The following is a 25,676-nucleotide window of genomic DNA, read 5'->3' on the forward strand; positions in this document are numbered from 1 at the left end:
AGATGGGAGGATCTTTTCTTATTCCTACTACATCCTCTCATTCCCTTTAACGTGGGTACTGTGTTATTCCTCTTTCCCTTCTGGCTGACCCATTGTTGGATGAGAGCTCCAAATCAGACTCAGAGCCATTTGTATCTACCCTACTGTATATCTACAAGGCAGGGAAGCAGGGACATCTTTCACAAATAGAGAGGACCTGAGATCAGAGAGCAGAGCTCTGTTATTCTCACTCCTAAAACCACGCATCCCTTCCTTCATGTACTGCAGCCTATCCAGACTGTACTGTACTTGTACAGGGTTAACATCACTTCCCACACAGCTTGGAAACTCTGATGTCAGTTGGGAAATTTCTGAAATTTCAGAAGCTGTGGTTTAACTGTTTAAATCAATCACACTTTTCCACTCTGGTCAAGCATGAGACTGCCAGGATCATATCCATTGTTGCAAAGCCAAGAAAATGGAAAGGCATTTAATCCCTGGCAACCTGTTTGGAATGGAGCTAACTGTTGCTGAAAGGCAAACCACAAGCCAGCCTGTTGCTGCCCTACATTTAACTTCCACACACTTACCAATTACTTAAGAGAATGATTGACTCTCCTGGAAACAAAAGTCTCTGTGTTGCTATACCCTTAATAATGCCTTGGACGTTGCTATCCAAGATAGAAAAAAAAAGTGATCAAAAAGACTATTTATAAACTTGTTGTATGATAAAAGAGAAGTGCCAGCATGTTGCCTTAATAGCTATAGAAACAAAAAAATAAAACAAAAAAAAACAGTTAAAACGAATTCTGTTTAAGAATCTAATTAATATAACCACTGAAACTTCATTTAATATGTTTAAAAGCCATTGGGCATGCTGAGCTTTGAACTTTAAACCTACTTGCAGTAAGCCATCTTCAGAAAGCTTCAGTGCTGCATAGCATTCTGAGAGTTTCTGCAGGTTGGTGTCTCCTCTTATAATTTCTGGTTTTATCAGCTGCTCAAAATATGCTTCTAGTTGGTTATCTAAGAATTCTTCATCATCAATATCATCATCTATGGAAAGAGAAGAAAACCTCCTTTTCACTTTTAACTGACATTTTATATCACCTGACATACTGTCAAAACAACTCCATAATTTACACTAAATACTAAATTGCATGATAAAAATAAAAAGACCAGTTAGCTTCACCAGTACTGGAGCCCTGAATAGGCAAGTATTTCCAGCTAACAGCTACCAACTCCTCAGGAGGGCAATTAAAAGTAACTTCATCCTCTTGAGTGAAAAAAGAAACAACAGTAATTTTACTCAGCAAACTATTAACATAATTCTTATATGCTTAACACTCAAGTGAAGTTATGCAACAAGAAAGAACAGAACTTCAAAAGACAGTCATGACATACGTAGATGCCATGGGAGAAATGCATAGCCCTACTTGACTGCAAGGCTACTTGATCTCACAACAATAAACCTATTGATCACTCTGCCTTCCTCATTGACACATCTAACATGCCCTGTCATCCTTCATGTCACAGGCAGAGTCAGCTGCATTAATGAAGAAGAGCATGTTTGCCCTTCTGCAGCAGCCACTGGAAGGGCACAGAAGTTCAAAACTCTTGCTTAGTGATACAGAACTCAAGCTCTCACTTTTATGCCTGCAGGTAAACTAGACTTCCAACTTGGATGTCACCCCACACATGCAGTACCTAACAAGAGCTGAACTCAAAACTCAAGCAAAAGTCCTTTTTTAACTGCATGTGGTGTGCTCTTCACCACAGAATTTTATCTCTGCTAATCTGAAAATGTAGCTGGAGTTACCACTTCATTAAATCAATGCCCACATTGTCACCTGTATCTTTGATTCACAGTAACTGAGAACTGTTGTTTAATTTTTTAGATTAAAATTCCAAATGTGACCTTCTCTGACAAATTCAATAGCTGCCTACTCCTGTTACTATTTAAAAATAGTCGGCTTTCCAAAGAACAGTTTTCTTTAATATTGTTATACTACTTTTTTATCAAGCACAATCCAATATGAAATACTTAAGTAAAACAGAATCTTTCTTCTCAAGTATGCAATAACATTGAGTCAGAATTACAGACTCAGCTACCAAGAGTTATAAACACACCTACCAGTGGAATCTTCATCTGAGCTTAGAAGAGATGAGAGTTTCTCATTCTCCAAAAAACTTGAAAGGCTATTGCTAAGATGAACACTTGAGATAGCACCTTTTATCAGCTTTTCAGAGGGTTCAGATGGACCAACCTGCAAAAAGCACCCATAAAGAAATGTTTCTAGAAATTACAAACTCTTGTATTAATTCAGTTAATAATAAACAATCAATGAGGTTAATAATATTGCAAAACTCCACACACCCTTTTTTTACTTATCCCAGGAAACACTCTAGTTCCAATGGACTTTACCTGCTAGCTTCCAGAATGGATGCACACAAGAAACACGGGGATCATTAAAGGGGATGAGCAAAAAAGCATCTGAAGGACACCAAAGTCAAGAGACCTCAAAATAAAGAACTGAAACGTTGCATTAAAGAGTTTACACTTGAAAAAACTGCCTTCCATCATTCATTGAGCTGCAATCCCAACTTAAATGCACAAAGACATCTCTCAATTGTTTCCTATGCTGATAAAACAGTGCTTCTTCGGAAATTGTATACACAGATCCAACCTTTGTTGGAAATTTCTCTAAACGAGCACACTGAATTACTCAAAAAGTAGTATTTCAGCTGAATCTAGCTAACAGCAAATATTCTATCTTTTCTATAGCTGACTGATTTTTAAAAACAGCATGATGTAATGTGTGGTACAGATTCAGTCTCAGATTCTTTGTGATGAACAGATCATGTTTGACACAAAGCAAAAAAAGTCAAAGTTCAGAAAGTAAAGAATTTGAAAGGAAAATTAATTATGGTTTTCGGAAGGCAGCCTGCAAGCATTCAACTGCAACTCACTGAGCACTGTGGCCCCTACAAAAATCAAATGACAGAAAACTAAATCAAAATACTAGCTGACACATTAAGGAGTATGTATTGGACAGCATTTGGCTGCAACCTGATACATGTTTTCCACAAGGAACAGGAGACCTCCCATTCCTGTCTGTATTGTATCTCTCTGCCCAAAACTGTCAGCATCTCTAACACAGTACATAAAAACAGGTGAAGCACAACCCTACCTGTCAATACCTGCAGCTATTGCTAGCTCTGGTGTTGTCTACTTCAATTTCCAAAAGCACTACAAAAAATTTCTCAAAAGACACTTCATTAAGGTAGACTACAACTGGGATAAAATGCAAAGTCCTTACACTGACACAGAACTACAAGACATCAGAGGCTAGGAGCAAACAACCATTTTCACAACTGAGAAAGATTAGATGGAGTCATGCTCCCATGGTACTAATTAACTGATCTACAAAATGGAGGCAAAGTGAGGCATGCCAGTACCTTTACTCACTTAAGGTATACATAAGACAATAAACATAGTTCAACTCCCTCCCTCCTCCTCTCACAGAATTAAGTCTATTAAAATATTAGTATCAGAAACCACTTAATTTCACTGTATTTGGAAAAGCTTTTACCTTGCTCTCCTTAATGTCTGGAAGAAAACATATTCCAGTTGGCAAATCTGAAACACAAGAAAGTGGCATAAGCAGTATTTTAGTAGTGTAACATGAGGACATAGTAAGTGCTACCTGTTCTCTAAGGTAGTAAACAGAGTCTCTGGAAGGTCTTGATGTACACCATAGAAAGAACCCAAACATACACATTACCCCAGCACCAAACCTTGTATGTTCTTATGACAATGATCTAAAGGATCTTGTTAAAATGGCAGGGCTTCATCAGGGCTAGAACTCTAAAAATGATGAAAGATATTTACTGCCTTAAGGATTTCCACAGGCAGTGCAAGAAAGTAAGGAGCCACAGTTTGTACTAGCAGAAGGAGGGATAAGTGTTCTGTTCCACTGTTGCATTTCACCTACTGGACCAATTCTTTTTATGGATCATTATAAGCAGCTTCCACTTGTCCATGTGTTGTATCCACATATAATTCAGTTCCAAGTCCCACAAGACAGAGAGCACTTTAGACTTGCACACAGAGATTTTAGCAGAAAAGCTTCATAATTCTTAAGTAATAGATGAGAATAAAAGGCAATTTCCAAACATCAAGTTAAAATCAAGCAACTAAACCTGATTGGCCACTATCAAGTCCAAACACTGGGCAGTCTCAGCTTTCCAAAGCATCATCATTTTGTTGCCAGTTACTGCCACTTCTGCAAGACTACAGTAACAAATGACTGAAGTCAACACTTCCCTGTTAGAACTTGTTTTTTAATAAGGGTCTATTTATATTACAGGCCACAGTACTTTTTAATTGAACATGTTATCTGTCAAAATTATTAATACTTCACAAAAACCTATACAAATACTCAAAGCTTGGAAAAGGATAATGTCTAAAAGTATATATTTACTAACTATATTTACTGAATTTTAAGGGACAAGTAGAATTTAATCACAGAACTGGCATTAGCAAAAACCTCAGGCAAGCTTTGTATCAGTCACCATGCTTTTAAAATAAGTTTGGGAATATTATTTTGCTTCCACTACTCTATCCATACTTCAAAAAAAGCATAGTTTTCACAGCAAGTATTCAAAACTATTTTTTCATGTACAACCTCCTACAAAGACAATGAAAGACATCTATTACAAGTTGGAATAGGGCAAGAGAAGAGATGCTAGTTAAAATATAACCTTGCAGCCTTACACCTACTGAAATAGAAGAGGTAGAGAACAAGTTACATGCACTTCTTCCACCAAGTTCCTGGAACTAAGACAGATTACTACTGGCATTCTAATTATGGTACTATGTAACAAACATTGTTTTCACGAACTTCCTGTATAGCTTTGTACTTTGAGGAAAAGTCCAAGAACATGTCAACCACTCAACAACAGCTCTCTCTGTTTTCAGTTTGCTCAAATCCAAGAGATTGCTTTTCAAAACTCATTTATGATCTGCCATAAAACAGTGAAAGGGTCAAAAAAAGACATCTGTAGCATAAAAAGTTCATTACACTGAAAATAAGTACACCATTTTTCTCAAAATTTAATACCTTCCAAGCGCTCAATTGGCAAAACGTCATGTAAGGTACCTTGACTGCAATTTGAATGCTCAATGACATTCTGAGCTTGCTCTCCGTATATTGAGTGGGGCTCTTTCAAACTAACACAAGTTGTCTGAAGCTCTTCAATTTGTGTAGCCATTTCCCTAGAAAGAGAATTATTTCAATAAAAAATCAGTGAGGTACACAGACCATCATCTCTCAAGATAAAGATTTGATAAAGTCTCCAACTGCTTTGTCTCAGTCAGTTGTTTCCAGTATAGGATAGACTCCAGAGACCTGTCATTTTACAATAAAAGAATACAAATCAAAATTACAAGGACTTCAGTTTCACAATCTAAACTGTGAAACAAATAGTGAAATTTCATGCAACATATGCCTCTCTACCTATTTGCACCTCTCTTTCATTTCCATAAAAAGAGAGACAAGTATAAGGACAAAAGGATCTACTCTGGCCGAGTTCCATAATCCACTTGAGACCAAGTCAAACACTTGACAAGATTTCACCAAGTCCACAATATCACCAAGCCTTTTGTTACACTAGATAAGGGACCAAATGATAAAGAACATGAGTTACTGAAATTGCACATAGTTAAATAACAGCTTTTGTAATTATGCAGGAAACTTATCCTTCACTTCTGGTTTTACAGAACTTTCACACAGGCTGATCAGCTAATCACGCCAGATATTAAAATTTCCATACTTTTGCTTCGATATTTCAGATAAATAAATGAAACTTACATTTGAAAATCTAAAACACAACTATTCCATGTTCTGTATTTTCTTTTCTTAAGTACTTGAGTACAATCAAGACACTGACTTCCTCTCAAATCTTATATTCTTTGTTTTGATAGGGACATACTGCCTAGAGTATGTCCAATAAAGTGAGAAAGACACACATTGCAGTTTCTGTCACAACAGGAACAAATTTGACCTTGGTTAGAATAACCTATGCAACAGCTTCCAACACTTCCACCACTCAGCAATGCTTTCTCAAGTGTATCACTAACTATTTCCTAAGAAACACCAATCACTGATGCTACAAGGAAGGCAAATTTAATAGAAATTGTTGCTCCTTTCTGTACACAAACTGCTTGATACTTACCCAAAACATACTTAAATCAGTGCAAAATGCTATTCACACACATGACATGAACCAGAAACATCAGCTTAATTCTAGATTATGTAAACTAGGTAAATACAGGCTACATTCAGATAAGTCAATGAAATAATCATGCTGAGGACATTTTTAATTTGTGTGACTACAAAACAAAACCTCACAGTCTAGAAAACATTACTTCTGAAGATTCATTCCTGTCATGTACATGAAGTCCAATTAGTCAATCAAAGAGCAGAATGCTGCTCATGTAGGGCTGCACAGGCTAAGTGGCACCACTGCAGAGGGTGCTTCCACAAGGCCTGGCACTACCCCTCTTCAGAAAACATGGAGAAGCTGTTTTAGTAGGAAAAGCTGCCAGGCTGCCAAATACTGTAAGCTAACAGGCTAAAGCACAGCTGAGCTCTCCAGTTACTGCAGGCCAGTAGTAAAACCTGCTGTTTTCAACTCTGCAATTCAGTTCTGAAGTAGCCCATAATTAGCCATATAGTACATATAAATCTACATACTAACTTACTGGTATTTGCATTTTAGGAGAGAATTAGATTTTAACTACCTCACTTACATGTCATCACGAAAGGAGAGGGCAAATCTTTCCACTGGCTCAGGATCTGACTGACTGCTGTGAGGAGATCCTGATAGAGGTGAATGTTTCCCTTCTAAATAGGATGCACAGTCATCAGAAAGCCTGTAAATGTGGAAAGGAAAAACACACATCAGAGTCATTCTAATGCACTGTTCCTGTTTTCCAAACAGTTGGGGGAAAAAAAAACATATTAATGACCACTTATTTCCTGAAAGTTATTTCAATATTTTAGCATTTTTTAGCTAATCTGTATTTACAGATACACATGTGTATCCTGAATGATCCTCTCCAGTCTTCTGTAGCTCCTTAGAGAAATACCACGTTATAGTTTTTAGTGGCTAGTGGTGTCCTTCTGGAGCACACACTTCTGGAAAGACAGGGTATTAAAGTCTCACTTTACTTGTTGTTAAGTAACAGGACAGCAGTTAAGTGCAAAGGCTTGTTACTCTTCGCTCTATTTCTTGCTGAGCAAGTTTTAATTCTTATACATAACACTAGCTCTTACACTTTCTAAAAGGAGGCAGATTCAGGTAAATTCAGTGAGCAGTTAACAGAGTTAAGAGAACGCATGTGTAAAAAACATATTATCCTCTACCAACTTTAAACTCGAGTATACTAAGCTGAAGAGCTGAGTTAAAAGAAACTTGAAGGTTACCAGTCTAAAAATTAAATTACTCTTAAAGGGCAATTTTTGTAAATGTTAAGTATTTTACTTGTTACAAATTAAATGCAGATTTTTCACTGGTAATACAGACAAACCTATGGTTGCTGATTACTGACATACTGACTGGTAAATAGTTTTATCACCGACCAAGTAATCTGTGAAATTATTTTTTACTCTCCAGAGTTAAATGCTTCAACTGTTTTTTTTATATTACTGAGTGGCACTTACTGACACCCTCACCTGTTGTCACCGCCCGCTTGGCTCCTGGCAACAGTGGAGGCCGCCACAGGTAACCCCGGGTTGGAGGAGACAGTGACATTCTCAAAGACGACACTCGCGCTGCTGTTGAAGGAATGGCCCAACAAGCTCGGGAACGTTTCGTCGGCAATCTTCCTGAAGTCTTCCATCACCCTGCACACGCTGCCTGGAACAGCACTCGGCCCGGCAACACGATCAGCCCCGGTCCGGCAGCATCTGCAAGCAGGATCCGAACAAGTTTCACACTTACACAAGGCAACGCGCTTTACTCACACATCACTGCCAGTACTCCTGGGCAACCCCGCTCTATCCACAAATGTGCTTAAGAACTATTCCCAGTCCTCTCCCGCCAAGACTTTCGGGGGACACACTTTCACAGCTTTCCTGGACCGCCTAAAAAGAGCGGTGCTCCTGCGAGTCACAGAAGCGCCGCCGCGAGACGTGCCAGCCTATATTTAGCCTGTAAAGCCGCCCGGACCGAGGCAGTCCGAGCCTGCCTTCCTCCCTCCCCGGCCCCTCCAGGGAGCACCTGAGGCGATACCAACTCTGTGCGACCACGGGCAGCGGAGGGAAGGCTGCGGCTGCTCACCGGCCACGCTCCGCCGCGCAGGCCGGAGACGGGGGAGCGGGTGGAAGCCGACGACCCCCTTTTTGCCCAAACAGAGGGGGAGACGAGCTCTGCCCTTCCGGAGGGTCCCAGGAGGAGCGGGAGCGCCCACAGACAGACGGACGGACCGCCAAAACTCGGGATCCGCCCCGCGCCGGCGCCGCAGCGCCCCCCAGCGGCCGGGCGGGCAAAGTTCCCTCCCCTGGCGCGCAACGGAAACGGCCGCGAGCCCGAGCCGCCCCCTCCGACGCGGGCGGGTGCGCATGCGCAGCGGCGCCGCGCGCGCCTCCCACTTTGGCGGTCCCTCTCGCGCAGCCAATGGCGGAGCCCCACGGGGAGCGGGCGATTGGCCGGGCGCGGCCCGCGGCGGGAGGCGGGCGCCGAGACAGATCGGCGAGGGGCGGCGGGGACGCTGATTGGGCGCGGCGCGCGCGGCACCGCCCAGCCCCGCCCCCCGGCGGTGTCCGGCGTCCGTTAGGCGGGAACGGGCGGTGGGCGCGTCCCGGGGCACGGGCACGCGGGGCCGCGCGCGGGGAAGGGGATGATGTCATAGGTGTACTTGGTCTCAGGTATTTGCTTTCAGACCGGCCAGGTTTGGATCCCGGTACCAGTGAGTAGCTCGGCGTCTTCCAGGGAAAGGGCTGCTGAACATCCCGCCGGACCCTGCTGTCCCCGTCCTACCTAAAAATGAAAAAGCTTCAGTCGGATTAACCCATGTGACGTTGTTCATATTCCCGGCTTTGTTTTCTGTCCCGTTCTTGCCATCTGAATCAGTTAGATGAGGCTGAGCAACAGAATCGTTAGGGTTGGAAGGGACCTCTGGAGATCACCCAGTCCCACTCCCCTGCCAAGGCAGGGTCACCTAAAGCAGGTGACCCACTCCGGGTGGGTTTTGAATGTCTCCAGACAGGGAGACTCCACGACTTCCCTGGGCAGGCTGTTCCAGTGCTCTGCCACGCTCAGCGTAAAGAAGTTCTTCCTCATGTTGCGGTGGAATTCGTTGTGTCTTAGGTTACGTACGGACCATGGAAAATTTCATTTCCGTGCTGAAGCGTACATGTCACTTTTTTTTTTTTTAAGTAGAGGATGAGATCAGATGCCTTCCAAACATACTTATGCGTGTGTGTGTGTGCACATGACAACTTCAACAGATCTACATCAAAATCAGTGCTGTGCAAGGTGTTTTCAAAATGCACTTCTACAGTTGTATTCCTGGTACGGAGAGTACAGAAATCTGCAACAGTGAAAATCCACATTTATCATAATCAGAAATTCATATGGATTCAAATATGTTCAAAACAAAACCAAACAACAACAAAAGGAAAAGCACCACACACACCAAAGGAAAACAAAGAAAACCACCAAAGCCATCTCATGGCTACTACAAGACCCAAAAACTTCTAATCCTGGAAGTTCAAGCTGAGATGTGCTCCAAGCACAGAAACAGTAGAAAGGCTATTGTGGGTATTCTTTCAGAAGAAAAGGGAGAGCAGCCTTACAAAGTGCTGGATAAATTTAAAATATTGCAAGTACCTGCTGTAATTATCTCTTTCAAAGCCTTTCTATAATCTTCCCTCCTAGAGTTCTGCTGCGTATGCCGAAGGGTCCAGATCCTGCACAGAAGCACAGTTCACAGTCAAGGGAATAGAGGGAAGCACGAGTTTGAGGAAGTGCAGGTGGAAAGTCAAGGATACGGATTGAAGGGTCCTGGTCTGGAGAGAGGTCATACAAAATAGCAGGCAGGGGGCAAGGCAGGCATCAGCCACAAAACCAGCCCGAGTTCATTTGCTGAGGTTAAACTTGGCCACTGTGTTCTAACATGACTTGTTTGTTTACACTGAAACTAACAGCACGTTTCCATTAGTAAGAAGTGTGACTGGAATTAGGATATCTAATAATAATATGTGTTCATCACAGAGGAAAATAATGTGACCATGCTGAATAAACAATGCAGTACTAGAAGCTGCAAAAAAATGTCATTACTGTAACTGGTTATTCTGTGACCTCTTCAAGGATTAAGATGGAAATTACTCAAGTGGCTTAACACTTCAAAAATATGTTCCTTTGCTTGCATACCCAGAAACAGTTTGTTCTGGTTTAGGAATGGATCCCAGTATCATAGTGTTGGTAATTTTTGTTTTTAATTATTCATTCTCCCTCAGAGGAATAGTTACTTTCTACCCCCATTGAAGCCTTATCGTTTAATCATGTAACATTTCTGTTTACCATACACAGTTGGAATGGTTTTGTGTTAACTTTTTCTGGTAAAAGGTGTGTAACTTTTTTTTTTCTTCCACACTTCTGTTCCTGCTGGCTGGAAAGTATCAGCAGCCACCCTCCACGCATGTTCAGCAAGCACCCCCTAACACTGGTGTACCTCGTGGGTTTTTAAATTAAAACTCAATTCCTCAGAGAGAAATAAAGAAACACATCTGGTGGATCTGAGCAAATGAAGTTTTCAGTAAAACTTCACAGCAACTTGTCACTTTGGAAAAATGCATGTTACCCTCTTCCTTACCTCATAGTAGTGGTCTAGTCCAGGAAATAGGATAAGTCCATTTTGAAGCACACTGAAATACACTATTACACTTTGGGTTTCTGTTGCACAGAGGTCTCCTCTTTCCTTCCTCCCCCCAGGGTATGTCCAACAAACTCAGCAGTCACATCCTGTGCAATAATGCTACTCCTGGGAATACCATGTACTCTTTATCCAGCATTATCTTCCTGCCTGTCTGGCACCAGTCTGAGTCAGTGCCAACACGCTGATCCACAGCAGTGATGCTCCTGTGCTGACATCAGAAAAGACAATTGACATTTTTCAAGCCAGCACTCTTTCTTCAAAATGTCCTGATTTAATTCAATCACTGGAAAAAAACTGAGAGAGAATGTGAAATCCAACAGCTCTAGCAGTCTCTGCAGACCTTCAGCACACCCATGGGAAAAGTCAGAGCACACCCTCCGGCACAGACCTGGAATATGCAGCTGCACATCCAGAATGGCACAAAAGCAGAGCTAGAAGAATGGACACCTGAATCAAAAAACCTCCTTCATCAGGAACCTATTAAAAAAGAAAAAAGCCTATTACAAGGAAAAGCATACAAATACAGACCTTTCAGAACAAATTTATTAGTCAACCACAATTATAAAATTTAAATATTTATACAGCAAGATGAAAAATTCTTAAGTAACCAAACACTTCAAATTATTTTGCTGCAGTATACACAGGAATGGTTTAGTTTCTTTAACAAGCTGATCCAATATCATTCTTCACTCACAAGTGTGTTGAAGGCATGTCTAATTTTGAGAATGTGTTTCACATGTAAATGCAGTATACAAAAAGAAAAAATTAAAGACCATACTAAACTGATTTCAAAAAGCAGGGGGGAAAAAGATAAAAGGGACAGGCACATTGAAGTCAGCTACTCCATAAAGAGCTCGTGGCTAATACTGTTTATAGGTGGTGCCATAGTTCAAAGGGTACAAATTAAAATGCTCCTTTGATACACAAATAGCATGTTCTATATGATGTTGGTTTTGCAAAACATGCATGAAGTTTCCACATCTTAAAAAAAAGTCTTCAGTACCAGAGAAGGAATACAAAGGTAGCTGGAAATGGAAGCATTCACAAACACCAGAATAAGGCCCTTCAGAATTTATTTAAAGTAACACATTAAACCCCTTCATTCTCAGGTAAAAGATTAAGAGGCCGAGATACACATCGTCTGCGAGGGTGAGGATACTGGAGGTTGGCAGTGTCAGCATCACAAGACTGCTCTATCAGAGGAGGAGGAGGAAGGAGCTGGGCATGACTGGACCATCTCGATCCAGCCCGTGGGGAATCCAGAGGGGGAAAGAAATACCTGAAACAATTAAGAAAGGAACAAAACACCAAAACAAAAAACCAAACAAAACAAAAAACAAAACAAGAAAAGAAGAGAAAGGTAGTAAATACAAGGAGAACCAAAGGGGAGAAAAGACATGCTGGAAAAAAAAAAAAGGCTTTAGTATATCCATGCCAAAACCAATAGAACATAATAGCAGAAATCAAGGCTTGTAATTCAAAACAAGACAAATCTGGAAACTGTCCTTTAGAACAATATAATACAGTCTTTTCCACTGAAATTCATTGAAAATAATACCATAGTCACAGCATACATTTTTACAAAAGAATGGATTGCTTTGGAAATCAAAAGGATGGTGTAGTACAGCTATTAACAGGCTTTCATTCTCCCAGAATTTGTGTGGTTTGTTAACAGCCTTCAGTAATGCTTTCTTTGTGACACAAAATATACATTAAATATTATCAAAGTACATTTTCTGTATATGAATCTAACTCAGATTAATTTCACAGCATTTCTAGAATAGACGTAAAAACATAATTGTTTTTACATTAGTAATATACATTTACAGACAAAAACTACTTTGAATGAAATACAGTATCTATTTGTATCTATTTACACATTTCTGCAAAATCCTCAGTGTAAATTCAAGATTCCTGGTGAACGCAAGATTCAGAATTATGCCACTCCATGTCATTTTGCTGCTGTTTTTATTAGAACTTACCCGTAACACTTATTCATTTTAGTGTAACTATATTATGTCTTGTTTACAATTCTGTGGACTTACATCAAGGAACAGCTATCAGTTAATTAATGAAATTATGGGACAATTAACAACAAGCTGCATTTTGGTTTATATCTTTGTATGGCTAAAGTGTTTGCATTTTTTAAGGATACTATGTTTAGAGAATTTAAGTACTCCACGTAATTGTAATTACTACCCTAGGAATGTACAAATACATATCAGAAAAAGTACTTCTCTTAGGATGAAGAAAGTATGACAGTACTTAAAAAACATTTATTTGAAGTCATACTAAAGAATATAAATGGAACAATACCGAACTACTAAAAGCCATCATCTGTACAATTGTCAAAACAGTTTTCTTATTCCTTTAGAACTAACAGTTGAATATATTACAAAGCAGTTACAACCTTGTAATGTTTAGGAATCTTAATCAAATGCTGAACACTCTGAAATGCAAAACAAATTGGTTCTCAAAACAATTTTAATGAAAGTTATTGTAATAGTCATTTCCCTCCTCCCATCCCAATCAAGGACAAAAATTCTTGTTTTAAATCATGAACTATCTTTTAATTTGACAAGCTTTCAAAAATACGTTCTGATGGAAGTTTTGGGGGTTGGGTGGGTTGTTTATGTTTTTTTCCAAACAAGATGCCTCTCCAAATATTTTTCTATCAGGCATTCCATCACTATCAAACTGTGCAGGCTAGTACAAAAAACGCACACAACATGTTTTAAAAAGGCTTTTTGAACAGCATTTAGTAGTTAGCAGGCTGCTGGTGTCTTGGGAGAGGTCAAACGGCGTTGGGGAAGGGAAAAAGGAGTTCGTTTTCCATTCCTGTGTGCATGCAACAAGCAGCAAAACACCAAAGTTACTCCAGTTAGCTTGGTATCAGCTCTGCTTTCTGTTAAAAAGGACATAATACAAATGGAGAATGGAAATTGTATCATAAATCTAGACACACAATTACATCAACATAATAATACAGCCCTGCTGGTTTATTTCCTAACAGTCTATATCACCTGTTCTGAAATTTATTTTGAGTACAAATCTACTTTGGTCATTGTGCTTTTACAATCTTTTTTCAGATCTGCCTGTGCTAGAGCTGTTCTAAGTGTTTAAATGTATAGACATGAAATGGAGCATGTACAGTCAGAGACAAAGTAAGTTATGTGTAGAATACCCGTTTAGTCAAATGTCAATGCATAAATCTTTATCAGCATGTTAATAGTAACACAGAAATTAGCAACTGTGCTTACACCATTCGAGCCAACATCATTACAAAAGAAAACATATAGTTAAGTGTGTATCTTTTATAATAAGGCTCAATCCTAGGACAAGACACAATATGTCTGGAAATTCCACAGCCGCTGACTTAATTCTGGAATTAACAGTTTGTTACATATTGGAGGCAAGAATAATTTATTAAAAACCAAAACAAAACACCTTCCAAAATACAGAGCTATGAAGGGAGTCTAAAATAATGCCAGAAATTTCAGTTTCACAATGGCTTAGTACCAAGGTCAGGGACAGAAGAGCCACCAGTGGGGTGGGGACAGCTAGTCTTGCCAGCAGCACAGTCTTAGATAAGGAGACTGCGAAACCACACCCTATGCTCAAGAGGTGTAAAACAGCCTGCATTTCCCACAGGAGCCCAAGCAAATACAGCTACACAGCTCTGGATATACAGTTTCCAAGGCAGGGCTGCATTTCATTTGCTACACTGCAAGTAGAACCTGGAACCATGACCAACATCATTCTGCTGCCCTTTCTTGTAGGGACCAGGCCATTACCACTTCCTGTCCTCCCGTTTATCTTGTGAGGAAAATGTGAAACCTCTTCTCTGTTCAACAAGATTAGGGATCTTGAACTGCCATTCAGGATTGACTGCTGAAAGGGAAGGAGGGGGCAGGCTGGTGCTACTCTCCAAAAGTAAACTTTACTGATAAGCATTCCAAACTGTAAAACAACCCACATGAGTAGCACATGGATGGAAAGGGAAGCTATCCCAAGGCATCTGAAACAAAGGTGGCCACAAAACTTGGAAACTGCTGCTGTAGAATCTGGCGACATCTCATCCTTACACAGGACTTACAATCCTGTAAAGCTGATGGTACACACTGCACCATACAGATGGAGAACTCAGTGTATTTCTACATTTCAAGGTGCACAAATTAAAATGTTTTTTCAGAAGAGGCAGTAAAATTTACCCACTAAACAGCAATTATTACAGAATAAAAACCTAACAGAGATTAAGGCAAATTATATGTATTATGAATACCATACGAAGATTAAAAAAAACACAAAACTTTTATTCAATCAATGCTACACACCTCCAAAACCAAGTAAACTAAGACTAACATTTGATTGTTGAAACCGTATGTTATGAAGGAGCTTTTCCTCCTTCCCTTCTGCTACATTATCCCAGAGGAAAACAGAATTTGTTGCTGGTACTTTTGCTTCACTTTTAAACATGTATCTAAAGCAAAAGGGCAGTTACACACCAGTAGGACGAAGCTTCTCCTTCTTTGAAACTATTTCAGAAATGTTGTTTTTAATAATGTGAAAGGACTAAAAATGAAATAGTTGTTCACATTGCTTGTTTATGCAGACTGATTCAGTATGACTCCTGTTTGGTTCATTTTCCTCTTAACATGGCATAACAGACAATACCACAGAGCAAACCAGAAGAGCTTGTAGAAGTATTCATGCCATAAATGACAATTATGAGAGCTAAATGAAATTAGGAAGATTCAGAGAAAAAGCTATTTACTGAAAATCAGTCTCTCTACTAATTAACCTACCTGCTGGCAGATGATCCATTTAGTGAATTCTGTAGACTTGTATTGGCTGAACCTAGAGAGGCATTAAAAATTCCCTGCTGAGAACTACCATTCACCGGACTCCCGTTACCTTTCAGTATACCAGTACACTTCCAGTTGTCCATGTAATTAGCTGCAAACACAGATATACAGAAACTGTTACATTTCTCTTCTAAAGCTCAGCTTTCCCAACAAATATGTTTCAACTGACACACACCTGGTGTGAATCAGAACTGAACTTCAGTATCAATATATAAATTCCAAACAGCTGAGGATCTGGCCCCTTAGCTGCCTAATATTCTCTGTCTATGCATACTTTAAAACTGTTTCCACTATTACAATACTGAGGAACAGATGAGAATGTGTAAGGAAACCACCAGTGGGTTTTTGTTGTTGCTGTGGGGATTATGGGGGGATTTTTTTAGTTTGGTTCATGGAGGGAGGTGCATCTATTTGGTTATTTTCTTTTGTTTTCTTTCAAAAATGTAAACAGAAAAAAGCCACTTTGCCTGGACATTGTGACTGAATGTAGATTTTCTGCGTTTAGGAGCAGGAAAAGTTCTATCTTACTTTTTTAAATGACAGTTTTATATAGCTCTAGTCTGGTGAAACAATTTCAGGGTACAGTAACAACTATTCACAGCAGCCTAAATCACACAAGTATTGCAGCACAGAAAGTTATTTCTGAATTCTGTTTTTCTTAAACATCAACAGAAATATAGAAAAAATATCTATCTTTCACAAATCTAAAATGGACACTGACTCTTAAGACTAAAAAGTTAGTGTGTTTCAGGTAGGTGACCTTACCCTTCCAGAGCCTAACACAGCCATCATCACCAGAGGAGGCAAGCACTGTCCCTGTAATATTCCAGCTCACTCGCCACACCTGGGAGTTGTGATTATCGAACTGTGCCACAATATGGATTTCAAATTTTGTTAATCCTCCTGATGAAGTCAATTCTTTCCTGTTTAAGAGAAAAGTGACAGTTCTGCACACAACTGTTCAAAGGTCTAAGCTTGAGCATTATGTTAGAGAGGACTACATCTTTCAAGCAGTTCACATAACAACCGTTATTAGATAGGTATTCGGACAAAATTAAAGCCTTGCTCACAATCTCGTCACCTTAAAAATCAGGTTGCTAAAAACAATCCTGCATACATTAAGTTATCACTTTTGCTTTGCAGAGACTATTTAAACAAGACTGTATAGTATGCATCACATCACACCAAACCATCTTCATTTTAAGCTCACCTTAGAGGTTTTAGTGTGAAAATTCGTACGTCTTTGGTTGCTACAGCCAAGATGTGGAAGGATCTTCCCAGATTTGGAGCAAATGCAATATCATGTACAGGATCCGTGACTGTCATCAGAGCTTCTGCTTTTGCATATTTCCTGTACAGCGCAAGAAATTAATCTTTAATGCCATGAAAATCACCAGTGATGCAAATTATATAAACCAGATATAGTGGACATAGGAAAAAGGGTTAAGTATACACAGTAAGACTTGTAAAAATAAAAGTATTTTTTAACATAAATTTAGGCAATAATTTCAAGCAGATTTCTTCAGAAATTGAACATATCAGATACAGTAGCCACTAAGTACAGTATGCTACATTATTGTAAGTCATACAACAAAAGCAAGAATTGCAGTACAAAGAACATTTTTGTCTACAACTGGAAAAGGGAAATAAAAAGAAACATTCCATTCACAAATCTAAAGGGAATTTACATCTCAGTAACTTACTAAATTTTCCATGCTTTAAAGTAGACCATTGTCTGCCTCCTCTGCTGTATGATAAACACGTATTTCATTTTCTTAGTAAGTTATAGTAACTTCATTGTTAATGCATGGAGAGCATTGCCTGAAGCTGGGCATAAAATCCACAGAACACTTTGGCTCCTTTCCCACATCGATCACTCCCAATCAAACACAATTCCACTGTTACCATTTAATTGGAAGTGGTGATGCACAAACTTCCCAGCCTTTCCGGGTTCTGTGAACTCTTGACTGTACAAACTGAACTTCGACAGAACACGAGCAATTCACGAGCACTTTCTGTCATTATAATCACGCCTTTAAAATCATTGTAAGGGGGCTTTGAACAAAACAGAGCCTGCTGCAACACAACTCAAATTTCAGCTGCTAATTCCTTGTGCAAAATTAAACATATAATTTAGTAGACACAGGAACAACTCTCCCTTTAAAATGTAAGAACACTGGCATTTCTGCAGTGACAGAGAATAAAATTATCAATATAATTTCTGTTAACATCAGTTACCATTCTGAGGTGCCCCTCTCTTTTCCCATCCAAAGGCTCAGAGACAAAATTAAGATATTAATATTTACTACTCCACATCTGATGACAGGAAAAAAGGCCATATACTATAAACAACTTTATGATCCCACAAATGTTATATATTGTTATTTAGCATACCTGGTATTTTCATTATATTCATAAATTTGAACCTTAGCCAGTATATTTGGACTGTTGTCATCACTTCCTACAGCTATCATTGGAGAATGTGCTCGAGAGCTAAAAGGTGAAAACAAATACTGTTGTATTTACAAAAGATCCCACAGAAAGTACAACAAGCCATTTTTAAAATTTCAAATACGTTATCTATATAGGAAACAAAACACTACAAAATATCACAAGAAAAAAATCACAAAGAAACAGGAGTTAAATGCTATTCACAGTTACCACTATCTTCATTCTGTTGTTTAGAAAGCCCACTTTATACACTCACTAAGGTGAAATCATTAAGCAACATTATTTAGCAATTCGAGATGATGTTCCCAGAGAGAAGAATTGACTTTCCATAATAGACTGCATCTGTAGTCTAGTATTTGCCACAACTTTCACGGCAGATTCTGCATTCTTTGCAGTGCTTTTAATGATTGATTTACTGATATTTCATTCAGGTTTTGGAAGACAAATCACATAAGCTAAATGTAGATCAATTCTAGTTTTTAAATCAATTTTATCCTATCCCATGCATTAAAGTGAATGCCTGTACTCTGAACCTTCAGCACAGACTACTGCTAATGAATAGAAGACTAACTGGATCAGCAGGACACAGCATTAGGTCTACAGGGAAAGCCATTAAGTGCTTCTGCACAAACAGAATTCAAAGCAGTTCAGCCTTGAATGATTTTTCTCTTCCTGTTACAGTCATAAAGCAAACCCTACATTTTAATAACATACCTTGAAGGATTCCAAGAAATACAACTGCAGCTTAGCTTACATGAGATTTCATGCTGTAGTGACCACTGGCTGAGATTCATCACATCTGGAGCTTCATAGATCCTTACAACTCCATCTGCTGAACAGGTTGCTAACATAAGACCCATGTGCTTGGGAGCAAACTTCACATCTGTAACCGATGTCCTGCTGTCTACTAGAGTGGTCCTCTTGACCTGCAAAGAAATTCCCATCAGAAATTTATTCCCTACGGAAGGCTAATCAAAGTCTGACAACACCATTTCATAGGATTGCTTACATCTTCCACCAAAAAAATTCCCCTCCCCCAAACTTTTCTATTGTTTGAAAGATGAGCAAAAACAGTCAGTGTTGTTTTGAATGATCTCTTGTCCAAGAAAAACCCCACAACTGTAATTCTTCTGTAGATGGAAATTCATGTCTTCAAGTTTTTTGCCAGGGAACATCTTATTATGAAATAGTGATAATAAGTGACACTAACTGTCCTGAATGTGCTATTTAGCTGTTTTTCTTAAATGTTTTAAAAATACTAACTTTGTGTTGAAATGAACAAATTGCCACGAATGAACAAAACATAGCCAAAATCAGGAACTTCATAGTAACAGAAAAGAAGTCTCACCCAGTGACTCTGGCCTCGGAGTTTATCATTTGACTCTCCCACTATTTCTTCCCATACAGCTGCTGTTCTATCAAATGAGCAGGAAGCCAGGACCTGCCCAAATTCAGGATGGGCCCATGTCACACGCCACACGGATCCACTATGTGTCTGCAAGATAACATCAAAACACTGTAGAGAAGCATACTTCCCACGTTAGTCCAAGGGACCCTGTATTTTCATTACTTTCTGCAGAAGAGGATTCTAGGAAGGTAGTAACACTGCTCCTTTGAAACCTATGTTCTTTTATACAAAGTTACATAGCAGCTTTGTAGCTGCAATTCTTTATTTGAACCAGCACTGCAAAGTTTTGTTGCTATTAGTGTTTAAAAGGCAATTATTACAAGTGTATTTCAAGGCATTATTTATTACTACTTCAAGTTCCAAACTATGATTCTGCCTTGATGCAAAAAGTATAGCTTTGCTCTCAATCAAATTTCAGCCACTACCATGCTCACTTCTAGCTTGCTGTACTTTTCAAAAGCACATGCAGAGCATTACTAATCTTCTTTTTAATATGAAGCTCCTCTTTCACACCTAGTCAACATTCCTTTCTTACAGAAGGGGAATTCAAAAGCTTCCCTTGCATTTCCATTTACAGGGATGAACGCATTGTGGTCCTATTAAATACAAGTTTAAGAAGAATTCAGAAGCTGAATGCACTAATTATCCAGATGAAGCAGAGCCTCTACACGACACAGTTCTCAGAAAAGTTTTGGAGAACAGTAAACAGAGGTCGGATGCTGTAACATTAATAGCCAAACGTCTTCCTTTTAATTTTTCCACCTTTTATTTTTTTTAAGTCTTACTACATGCAAAAGGAAATATTCAATTAAAAATTAAGGTACTGTTTTCAACTCCCTAAACACCAGCCACTGATATGTTTACTGATACCAGAGTCTGCCAACATAAGCAAGTATTAACCAGAGCAGACCGCATGTTAGCCTCTGCTTTAAATGACAGGCACTAGAGATGGTCTATAAAAGCAAAGAAAAAGTATTTCACACAAGACATACAGAATCTACATCTAACCAAAAGCATTTCTACTCTAAAATTCAGCCGAAATGAAGCATGTTTCTTCAAAAACAAAGGAGAAATGATGGTTATGTCTGTGTAATTTTTACAAATACAAACCTTCCAGCTGGCAGTGCAATGCCAATCTCCATTTTCACTTTTGTCCCAGACCTGTTGAGAAATCAAAATACAATCATACAATTTGTAAATAAATCTTACTGAGTAGTACATTAAAGACACAGCCGTTCATATACATATATATATATATATATATATATAAATAATATATATATATAAAAATATACACACACACCCCACTAAACATTTTCATCTAGGACACTGTACATGGTTCAGTAAAAAATTGCACTTCACTCAACCTTGAAAATATGCCTATTACAAGTAGGGAGAAGAGGTCCTGCCTGCAAAATTCACTATTGTTTGACTTGATCTCTTTTTAAACAGTAAATTACATAGATGATAAATTATTACAATTCCCAATACTTCAATCATTTTGTTCCAAGACTACACTATTCTGTTTCATTCTAGAGGCCCCAGCATCGCCACATGCTCAGCTCTGGTTGCAAAACCCTAATGCAGCTCCCAGCACTCATCCCAAAAGCAGAGCAGGACAGCAAAATAGACATCAGGGTAGTGGGGGAACAGATCTTGTTTCTCTTTGAGATTTCTGCCTTGATTTTTAACCATGTGCAAGTCACTGAACCTTCCCCTCTCTTGATTTCCCAAACATCTTCATATTTATGACTTTTTTACTGAAAAATTATGTAGAAAGTCATGAACGTAACCAAACAAAAGACACCATCTGACATCAACTCCTGATTGTCACTCGTTCACTTTAAAGCTTTACTGAGTCACCTCACTTCTGCCACTCTGGACCTCTAGTACAACCTGGGTCATGTTGTCCCTCCGGTTGGAGGAAAACTTCTGAACAATCTCATAAAGGTTGGAGGAAAACTTCTGAACAATCTCTGAAAGGATTCAGTTATGATTGGAAAGTAACACCACACTGCTGAAGAACGTAGTTTCTGTGTTCAACCTACCTCCTGGTATCTTTTTTAAGAACTGCAAACTCTAGGTAGTGAGTCCAAACCAGAGTTCCCCATGGCTTTGGCCTACTTTCTGGGGGACCGTTTTATTGTGGCTGGTTATTTGCTTTTTAGTCTGTGGTCAGGGAGAAGAGGCTGCTCTCCCCTTGTTCTCAAGCCTAATATACATATGACACAGCTTTCTACGAAAAAAGCGACTTTCTCAACCATTTATCTGGACTTAATAAAAAACACGACTACTCTCTGCAAATTACATTTCTTAAAACTATGACTCCTGAATTTTTTCCCATCCTCTCGCTATGCACAAGAAAGAGGAAAAGCAATCAACTTTTCGTTTAAGTAAATACAAAGTGATACTTTATTTCCTCTAAAGGAATGTAAAAATTAATGCTTCTAGTATTTCACACTTTCCCTAAGCTGGCAGAGCACACACAGAACGGTCCGGCTTTTGGCTTACTGGCACTTCAACAGCAGCTTTTTCCCATAATAAATACAGAGTACTGGCACTACGCTACGAAACAGTAGTTTCTTTCGTAAATATTCTTTAACAAATACAGATTTTCAGCTGAATAAACAAAACAAGCTGCAGGCAGAGCAGTCGGTAATGTTTTCCCCGCTGCAGCAATAGGTGGGAAGCGGAGTTCCCGTGTTTACACGCGTTCGCGCACACATAAACACAACGCGCATTATGTGCCAAAGCCTTCCGCCCCCCACGTTCCGACACAGCACCGGGACCTCCCGCGGAACGAGCCCGAGGCAGCGCCCTGGCCCGGCCCGACCGGACCCGCAGCCCGGTAGGCCGCGCACGGCCGGTGCCGCGACACTCGCCCAGCACCAGGCCCGGCGGCTCCCTGCTCACCTTGACGCTCTGGTCGCTGGAGCAGGTGGCCATGCGGCGCCCGTGGAAGTCGAAGGACACATCGTGGATGAGGTCGCGGTGATCCGCTGCGATGCTGCGCGCCACGAACATCCCGCCGCGGCCGCCACACGCGCGCGCGCCTCACGCGGCGGGGCGGGGGGGCGGGGGGCGGGGCCGGGGCCGCGCGCGCAGCCGCCAGAGCCCGCCGCGCTCGCGGGGGCTGCTCCGCGCGTGCGCGCTCCTTCCCGCCGCCGGGAAACGGGGCAAGGGCGGGGGCGGCGGCGGGACCGGACGGGACGGCAGTGGGCAGTGGGCCGTGGGCCGCGGGCCGTGGGCCGTGGGCCGCCGGGGGTCGGGGCAGTGCATGCGTCCGCGGGAAGTTACCCTGCCGCCGCGTCCGACTGCGACGTATACCTTCCCTTGACCAGAGGACGAGAGGACGTAACCTCAAGCTGCACCAGGGGAGGTTTAGGTTGGACACGAGGAGGAATTTCTTCTCCGGAAAAGTGATTAGATATTGAAATGGGCTGCCCGGAGGAATGGTGGAGTCACCGTCCCTGGAGGTCTTTAAGGAAGGATTGGACGTGGCACTTGGTGCCGTGGTGGTGTTCTGTCACAGTTGGGACTCGAAGATCTCGCAGGTCTTTTCCAGCCGAACTGGTTCTGGGATTCTGCGTGGCTGCCAGCCCGGGGCGTGCGGGCCGCTCCGCGCTCGGGCTGTGCCCACAGCGCCCTGCGTGCGGCGCTCTCGGAGCGCGCCGAAATCGCATTCCATAGCGGATCTGAAAAGCTGAGGCGCTCGCCGTGATAATGCAGATCGATAAACGAACACTTAACGCGGCGCTGTGTGATATACTGCATTTGCTTCGTTAATGATTTACTGTATTAATGAGCTCTGTCAGATGAGCCCTATGGTGCGAAAAAATGTAAGATCTGCTTCTGTGTCGGGGAAAGGCTTGGGAGGATGAAGTGCGTGACCGACAGTGCAGGCGGGGGAGGAATCCGCGGACAGGTTGGAAACTCCTATGAGGAAAGGCTGGGAGAATTGGGATTGTTCAGCCTGGAAAAGATATGGATAGGGGCGACCTAATTGTGGCCTTCCAGTACCTGAAGGGAGCCTACAAGAAAGATGGAGAGACACCTTTTATAAAGGCGTGCAGTGACAGAACAAGGGGGAATGGATTCAAACTGAGAATAGGTTTAGATTAGATAGTAGGAATAAATTCTTTACTGTGAGGCTGGTGAGGCACTGGAACAGGTTGCCCAGGGAAGCTGTAGATTCCCCATCCCTGGAAGTGTTCAAGACCAGGCTGGATGGGGCTTTGAACGACCGGGTCTAGGAAAGATGTCCCTGTCCATGGCAGGGGAGTTGGAAGTAGATGGTCTTTAAGGTCCTTTCCAGTCCAGGCTATCCAATGATCCTAAGTGAGACAAGGGGGGTGTTGGGTAAGATCCAGATTATGAAGTAGAAGAAGCAAAACAGAGCCTGGCATGTGATGGAAAACACGTCACGATAGACTGAGCTCTGGGCGGGAGCTCTAGACCAATGATGACTGGTCTGTAGTCAGAGGGCTGTGCAAAATAAATTAACCACAGCAGCTGGAGACTCTTGAGGGCTCAAATACTCTCACCCCTGATCTACCACCTTCCAGGGAGCTCCTCACTAGAAGAAGCACTTTCTTCCAGTTTGTATCCTGCAGTATCAGCTCGGATCATGCAGCTCATAGTGTCAATATTTTTTCAATACCGTTAATTTGTTGTGTCACTGAGCACAAGACCGTTAGAGCATCTTGTTTTTAAGGAATGTTTCATCTGTAAGCTGTGTTACTTACTAAGTATTCTGAAGATAACTGCAATAGCTGATGTGTTAACAAAGAGAAAATAGTTCGTGCACTGTATTCCAAATAGGAATAATGCAGTCAGTAGATTTAAGAGAAAAAAATAATAATAACCTTATGATCATGGTAATAAACACCAAAATCAAATACACTTGTACTTAACTGGTTTATATTTCAGGTCCAAAACAGTACTGAAGTCATCAGAATACCTTCAGTGCCTTATAGCTATGATCCCATTTTCCAATCATGTATTAAGGGAAAAGGATGAAGTTCCCTGAAACCAGATATATTCCAATTCCATGGATTCAAGTCAGATTCAGACTTTTCTAGAAGATTTTTGGTATCTGCAGCTTTAACAGAAAATTTGTTTTAACATTTTCAAAAAGGCTTTTGCTTCTCACCACCTCATTTAAAATTTTCATGTTCATGGCAATGAGGAGTCAGATTCTGGTCACTCGGTAAATAGAATTTGTTCAGAGATTTGTTAATCTCTTTATAATTCTTCACAGAATTATAAAGAAACTGTTAACTGCTTGTGAAATAAACCTGTCAGTTCGACATTTAATGCATTTAATTTTGCAAACTGTAAACTATATTCAGTAGGGACTGATGGAGGTGCTGTTATCACGTGCCAGAGGGATCCCTTCACTCTTTCTGTGTAACCTGCATGCATAATCTGCAAGTATTTAGCACCCTAATGCATGTGTTTCATTGATAGACCTTATTTTCAGAGTAGATATGGTGGTAAATGTGATAAGGAATTACAATAGATAAAAAATAATAGATTGAGATAAATTACAACAAACTTGGATTTGAAGGGACACCATGGCTTTAAAATGCTAGGATTCTATTATTTTAGTGATACTGGGTAAGGAAAAGTTAACATGTTGAAAAATATTTTTTTTTCCAAGTACAGCAAATATGATTAAAAATGTTTTCCATTACAGAGGATTGAAAATGTGGAAGAACTTAGAAGACAAATCACCAGCTGGTTTTACATTCTTGTCCAAGTTGGTCAATGATAGTTTTAAAATTACATTTTTTAAATACGACAGAGCTGAACCTCAGTGGAGAACAACAGCTGGAGCTGAAAAGAGGAATTTGCAAGAAAACTGTCAAGAAAATTTAGAAATCTAAGTTTTACCTGTTTATACTAGTGGAGAAATTAAGCTGGCATTTGTAAATAAGAGAAAACTTGCAAAGCATTTTAAAATATGAGGAGCTAATGAAAGGAAGAGGTTAGTATTTTCTCATTTCTGAAGATGAACTGATATTGC

At 40.4% G+C, this 25,676-nt stretch overlaps 1 protein-coding gene across 1 annotated transcript in view; it reads right to left on the bottom strand.

The window, feature by feature from the left end:
- Nucleotides 1-22,714, bottom strand: part of CEP192 (centrosomal protein 192) — a 70,981-nt gene extending 48,267 nt beyond the window's left edge. The window contains exons 1-17 of the mRNA XM_069004980.1: nucleotides 22,562-22,714; nucleotides 20,759-20,809; nucleotides 19,589-19,735; nucleotides 18,955-19,166; nucleotides 18,184-18,282; nucleotides 17,000-17,140; nucleotides 16,555-16,712; nucleotides 15,730-15,880; nucleotides 12,020-12,203; nucleotides 11,040-11,132; nucleotides 8,282-8,649; nucleotides 7,719-7,952; nucleotides 6,794-6,916; nucleotides 5,103-5,257; nucleotides 3,573-3,619; nucleotides 2,114-2,246; nucleotides 881-1,035 (exon numbers count right to left, since the gene is read on the bottom strand). Coding sequence (XP_068861081.1) covers nucleotides 881-1,035; nucleotides 2,114-2,246; nucleotides 3,573-3,619; nucleotides 5,103-5,257; nucleotides 6,794-6,916; nucleotides 7,719-7,952; nucleotides 8,282-8,649; nucleotides 11,040-11,132; nucleotides 12,020-12,203; nucleotides 15,730-15,880; nucleotides 16,555-16,712; nucleotides 17,000-17,140; nucleotides 18,184-18,282; nucleotides 18,955-19,166; nucleotides 19,589-19,735; nucleotides 20,759-20,809; nucleotides 22,562-22,672 — 2,562 coding nt within the window. The 5' untranslated portion in view covers nucleotides 22,673-22,714. The remainder of the gene's footprint in view (nucleotides 1-880; nucleotides 1,036-2,113; nucleotides 2,247-3,572; nucleotides 3,620-5,102; nucleotides 5,258-6,793; nucleotides 6,917-7,718; nucleotides 7,953-8,281; nucleotides 8,650-11,039; nucleotides 11,133-12,019; nucleotides 12,204-15,729; nucleotides 15,881-16,554; nucleotides 16,713-16,999; nucleotides 17,141-18,183; nucleotides 18,283-18,954; nucleotides 19,167-19,588; nucleotides 19,736-20,758; nucleotides 20,810-22,561) is intronic.
- Between the last annotated feature and the right edge of the window lie 2,962 nt (nucleotides 22,715-25,676).

Source organism: Aphelocoma coerulescens, chromosome 2 (assembly GCF_041296385.1).
Source record: "Aphelocoma coerulescens isolate FSJ_1873_10779 chromosome 2, UR_Acoe_1.0, whole genome shotgun sequence".
NCBI classification, from domain to species: domain Eukaryota; kingdom Metazoa; phylum Chordata; class Aves; order Passeriformes; family Corvidae; genus Aphelocoma; species Aphelocoma coerulescens.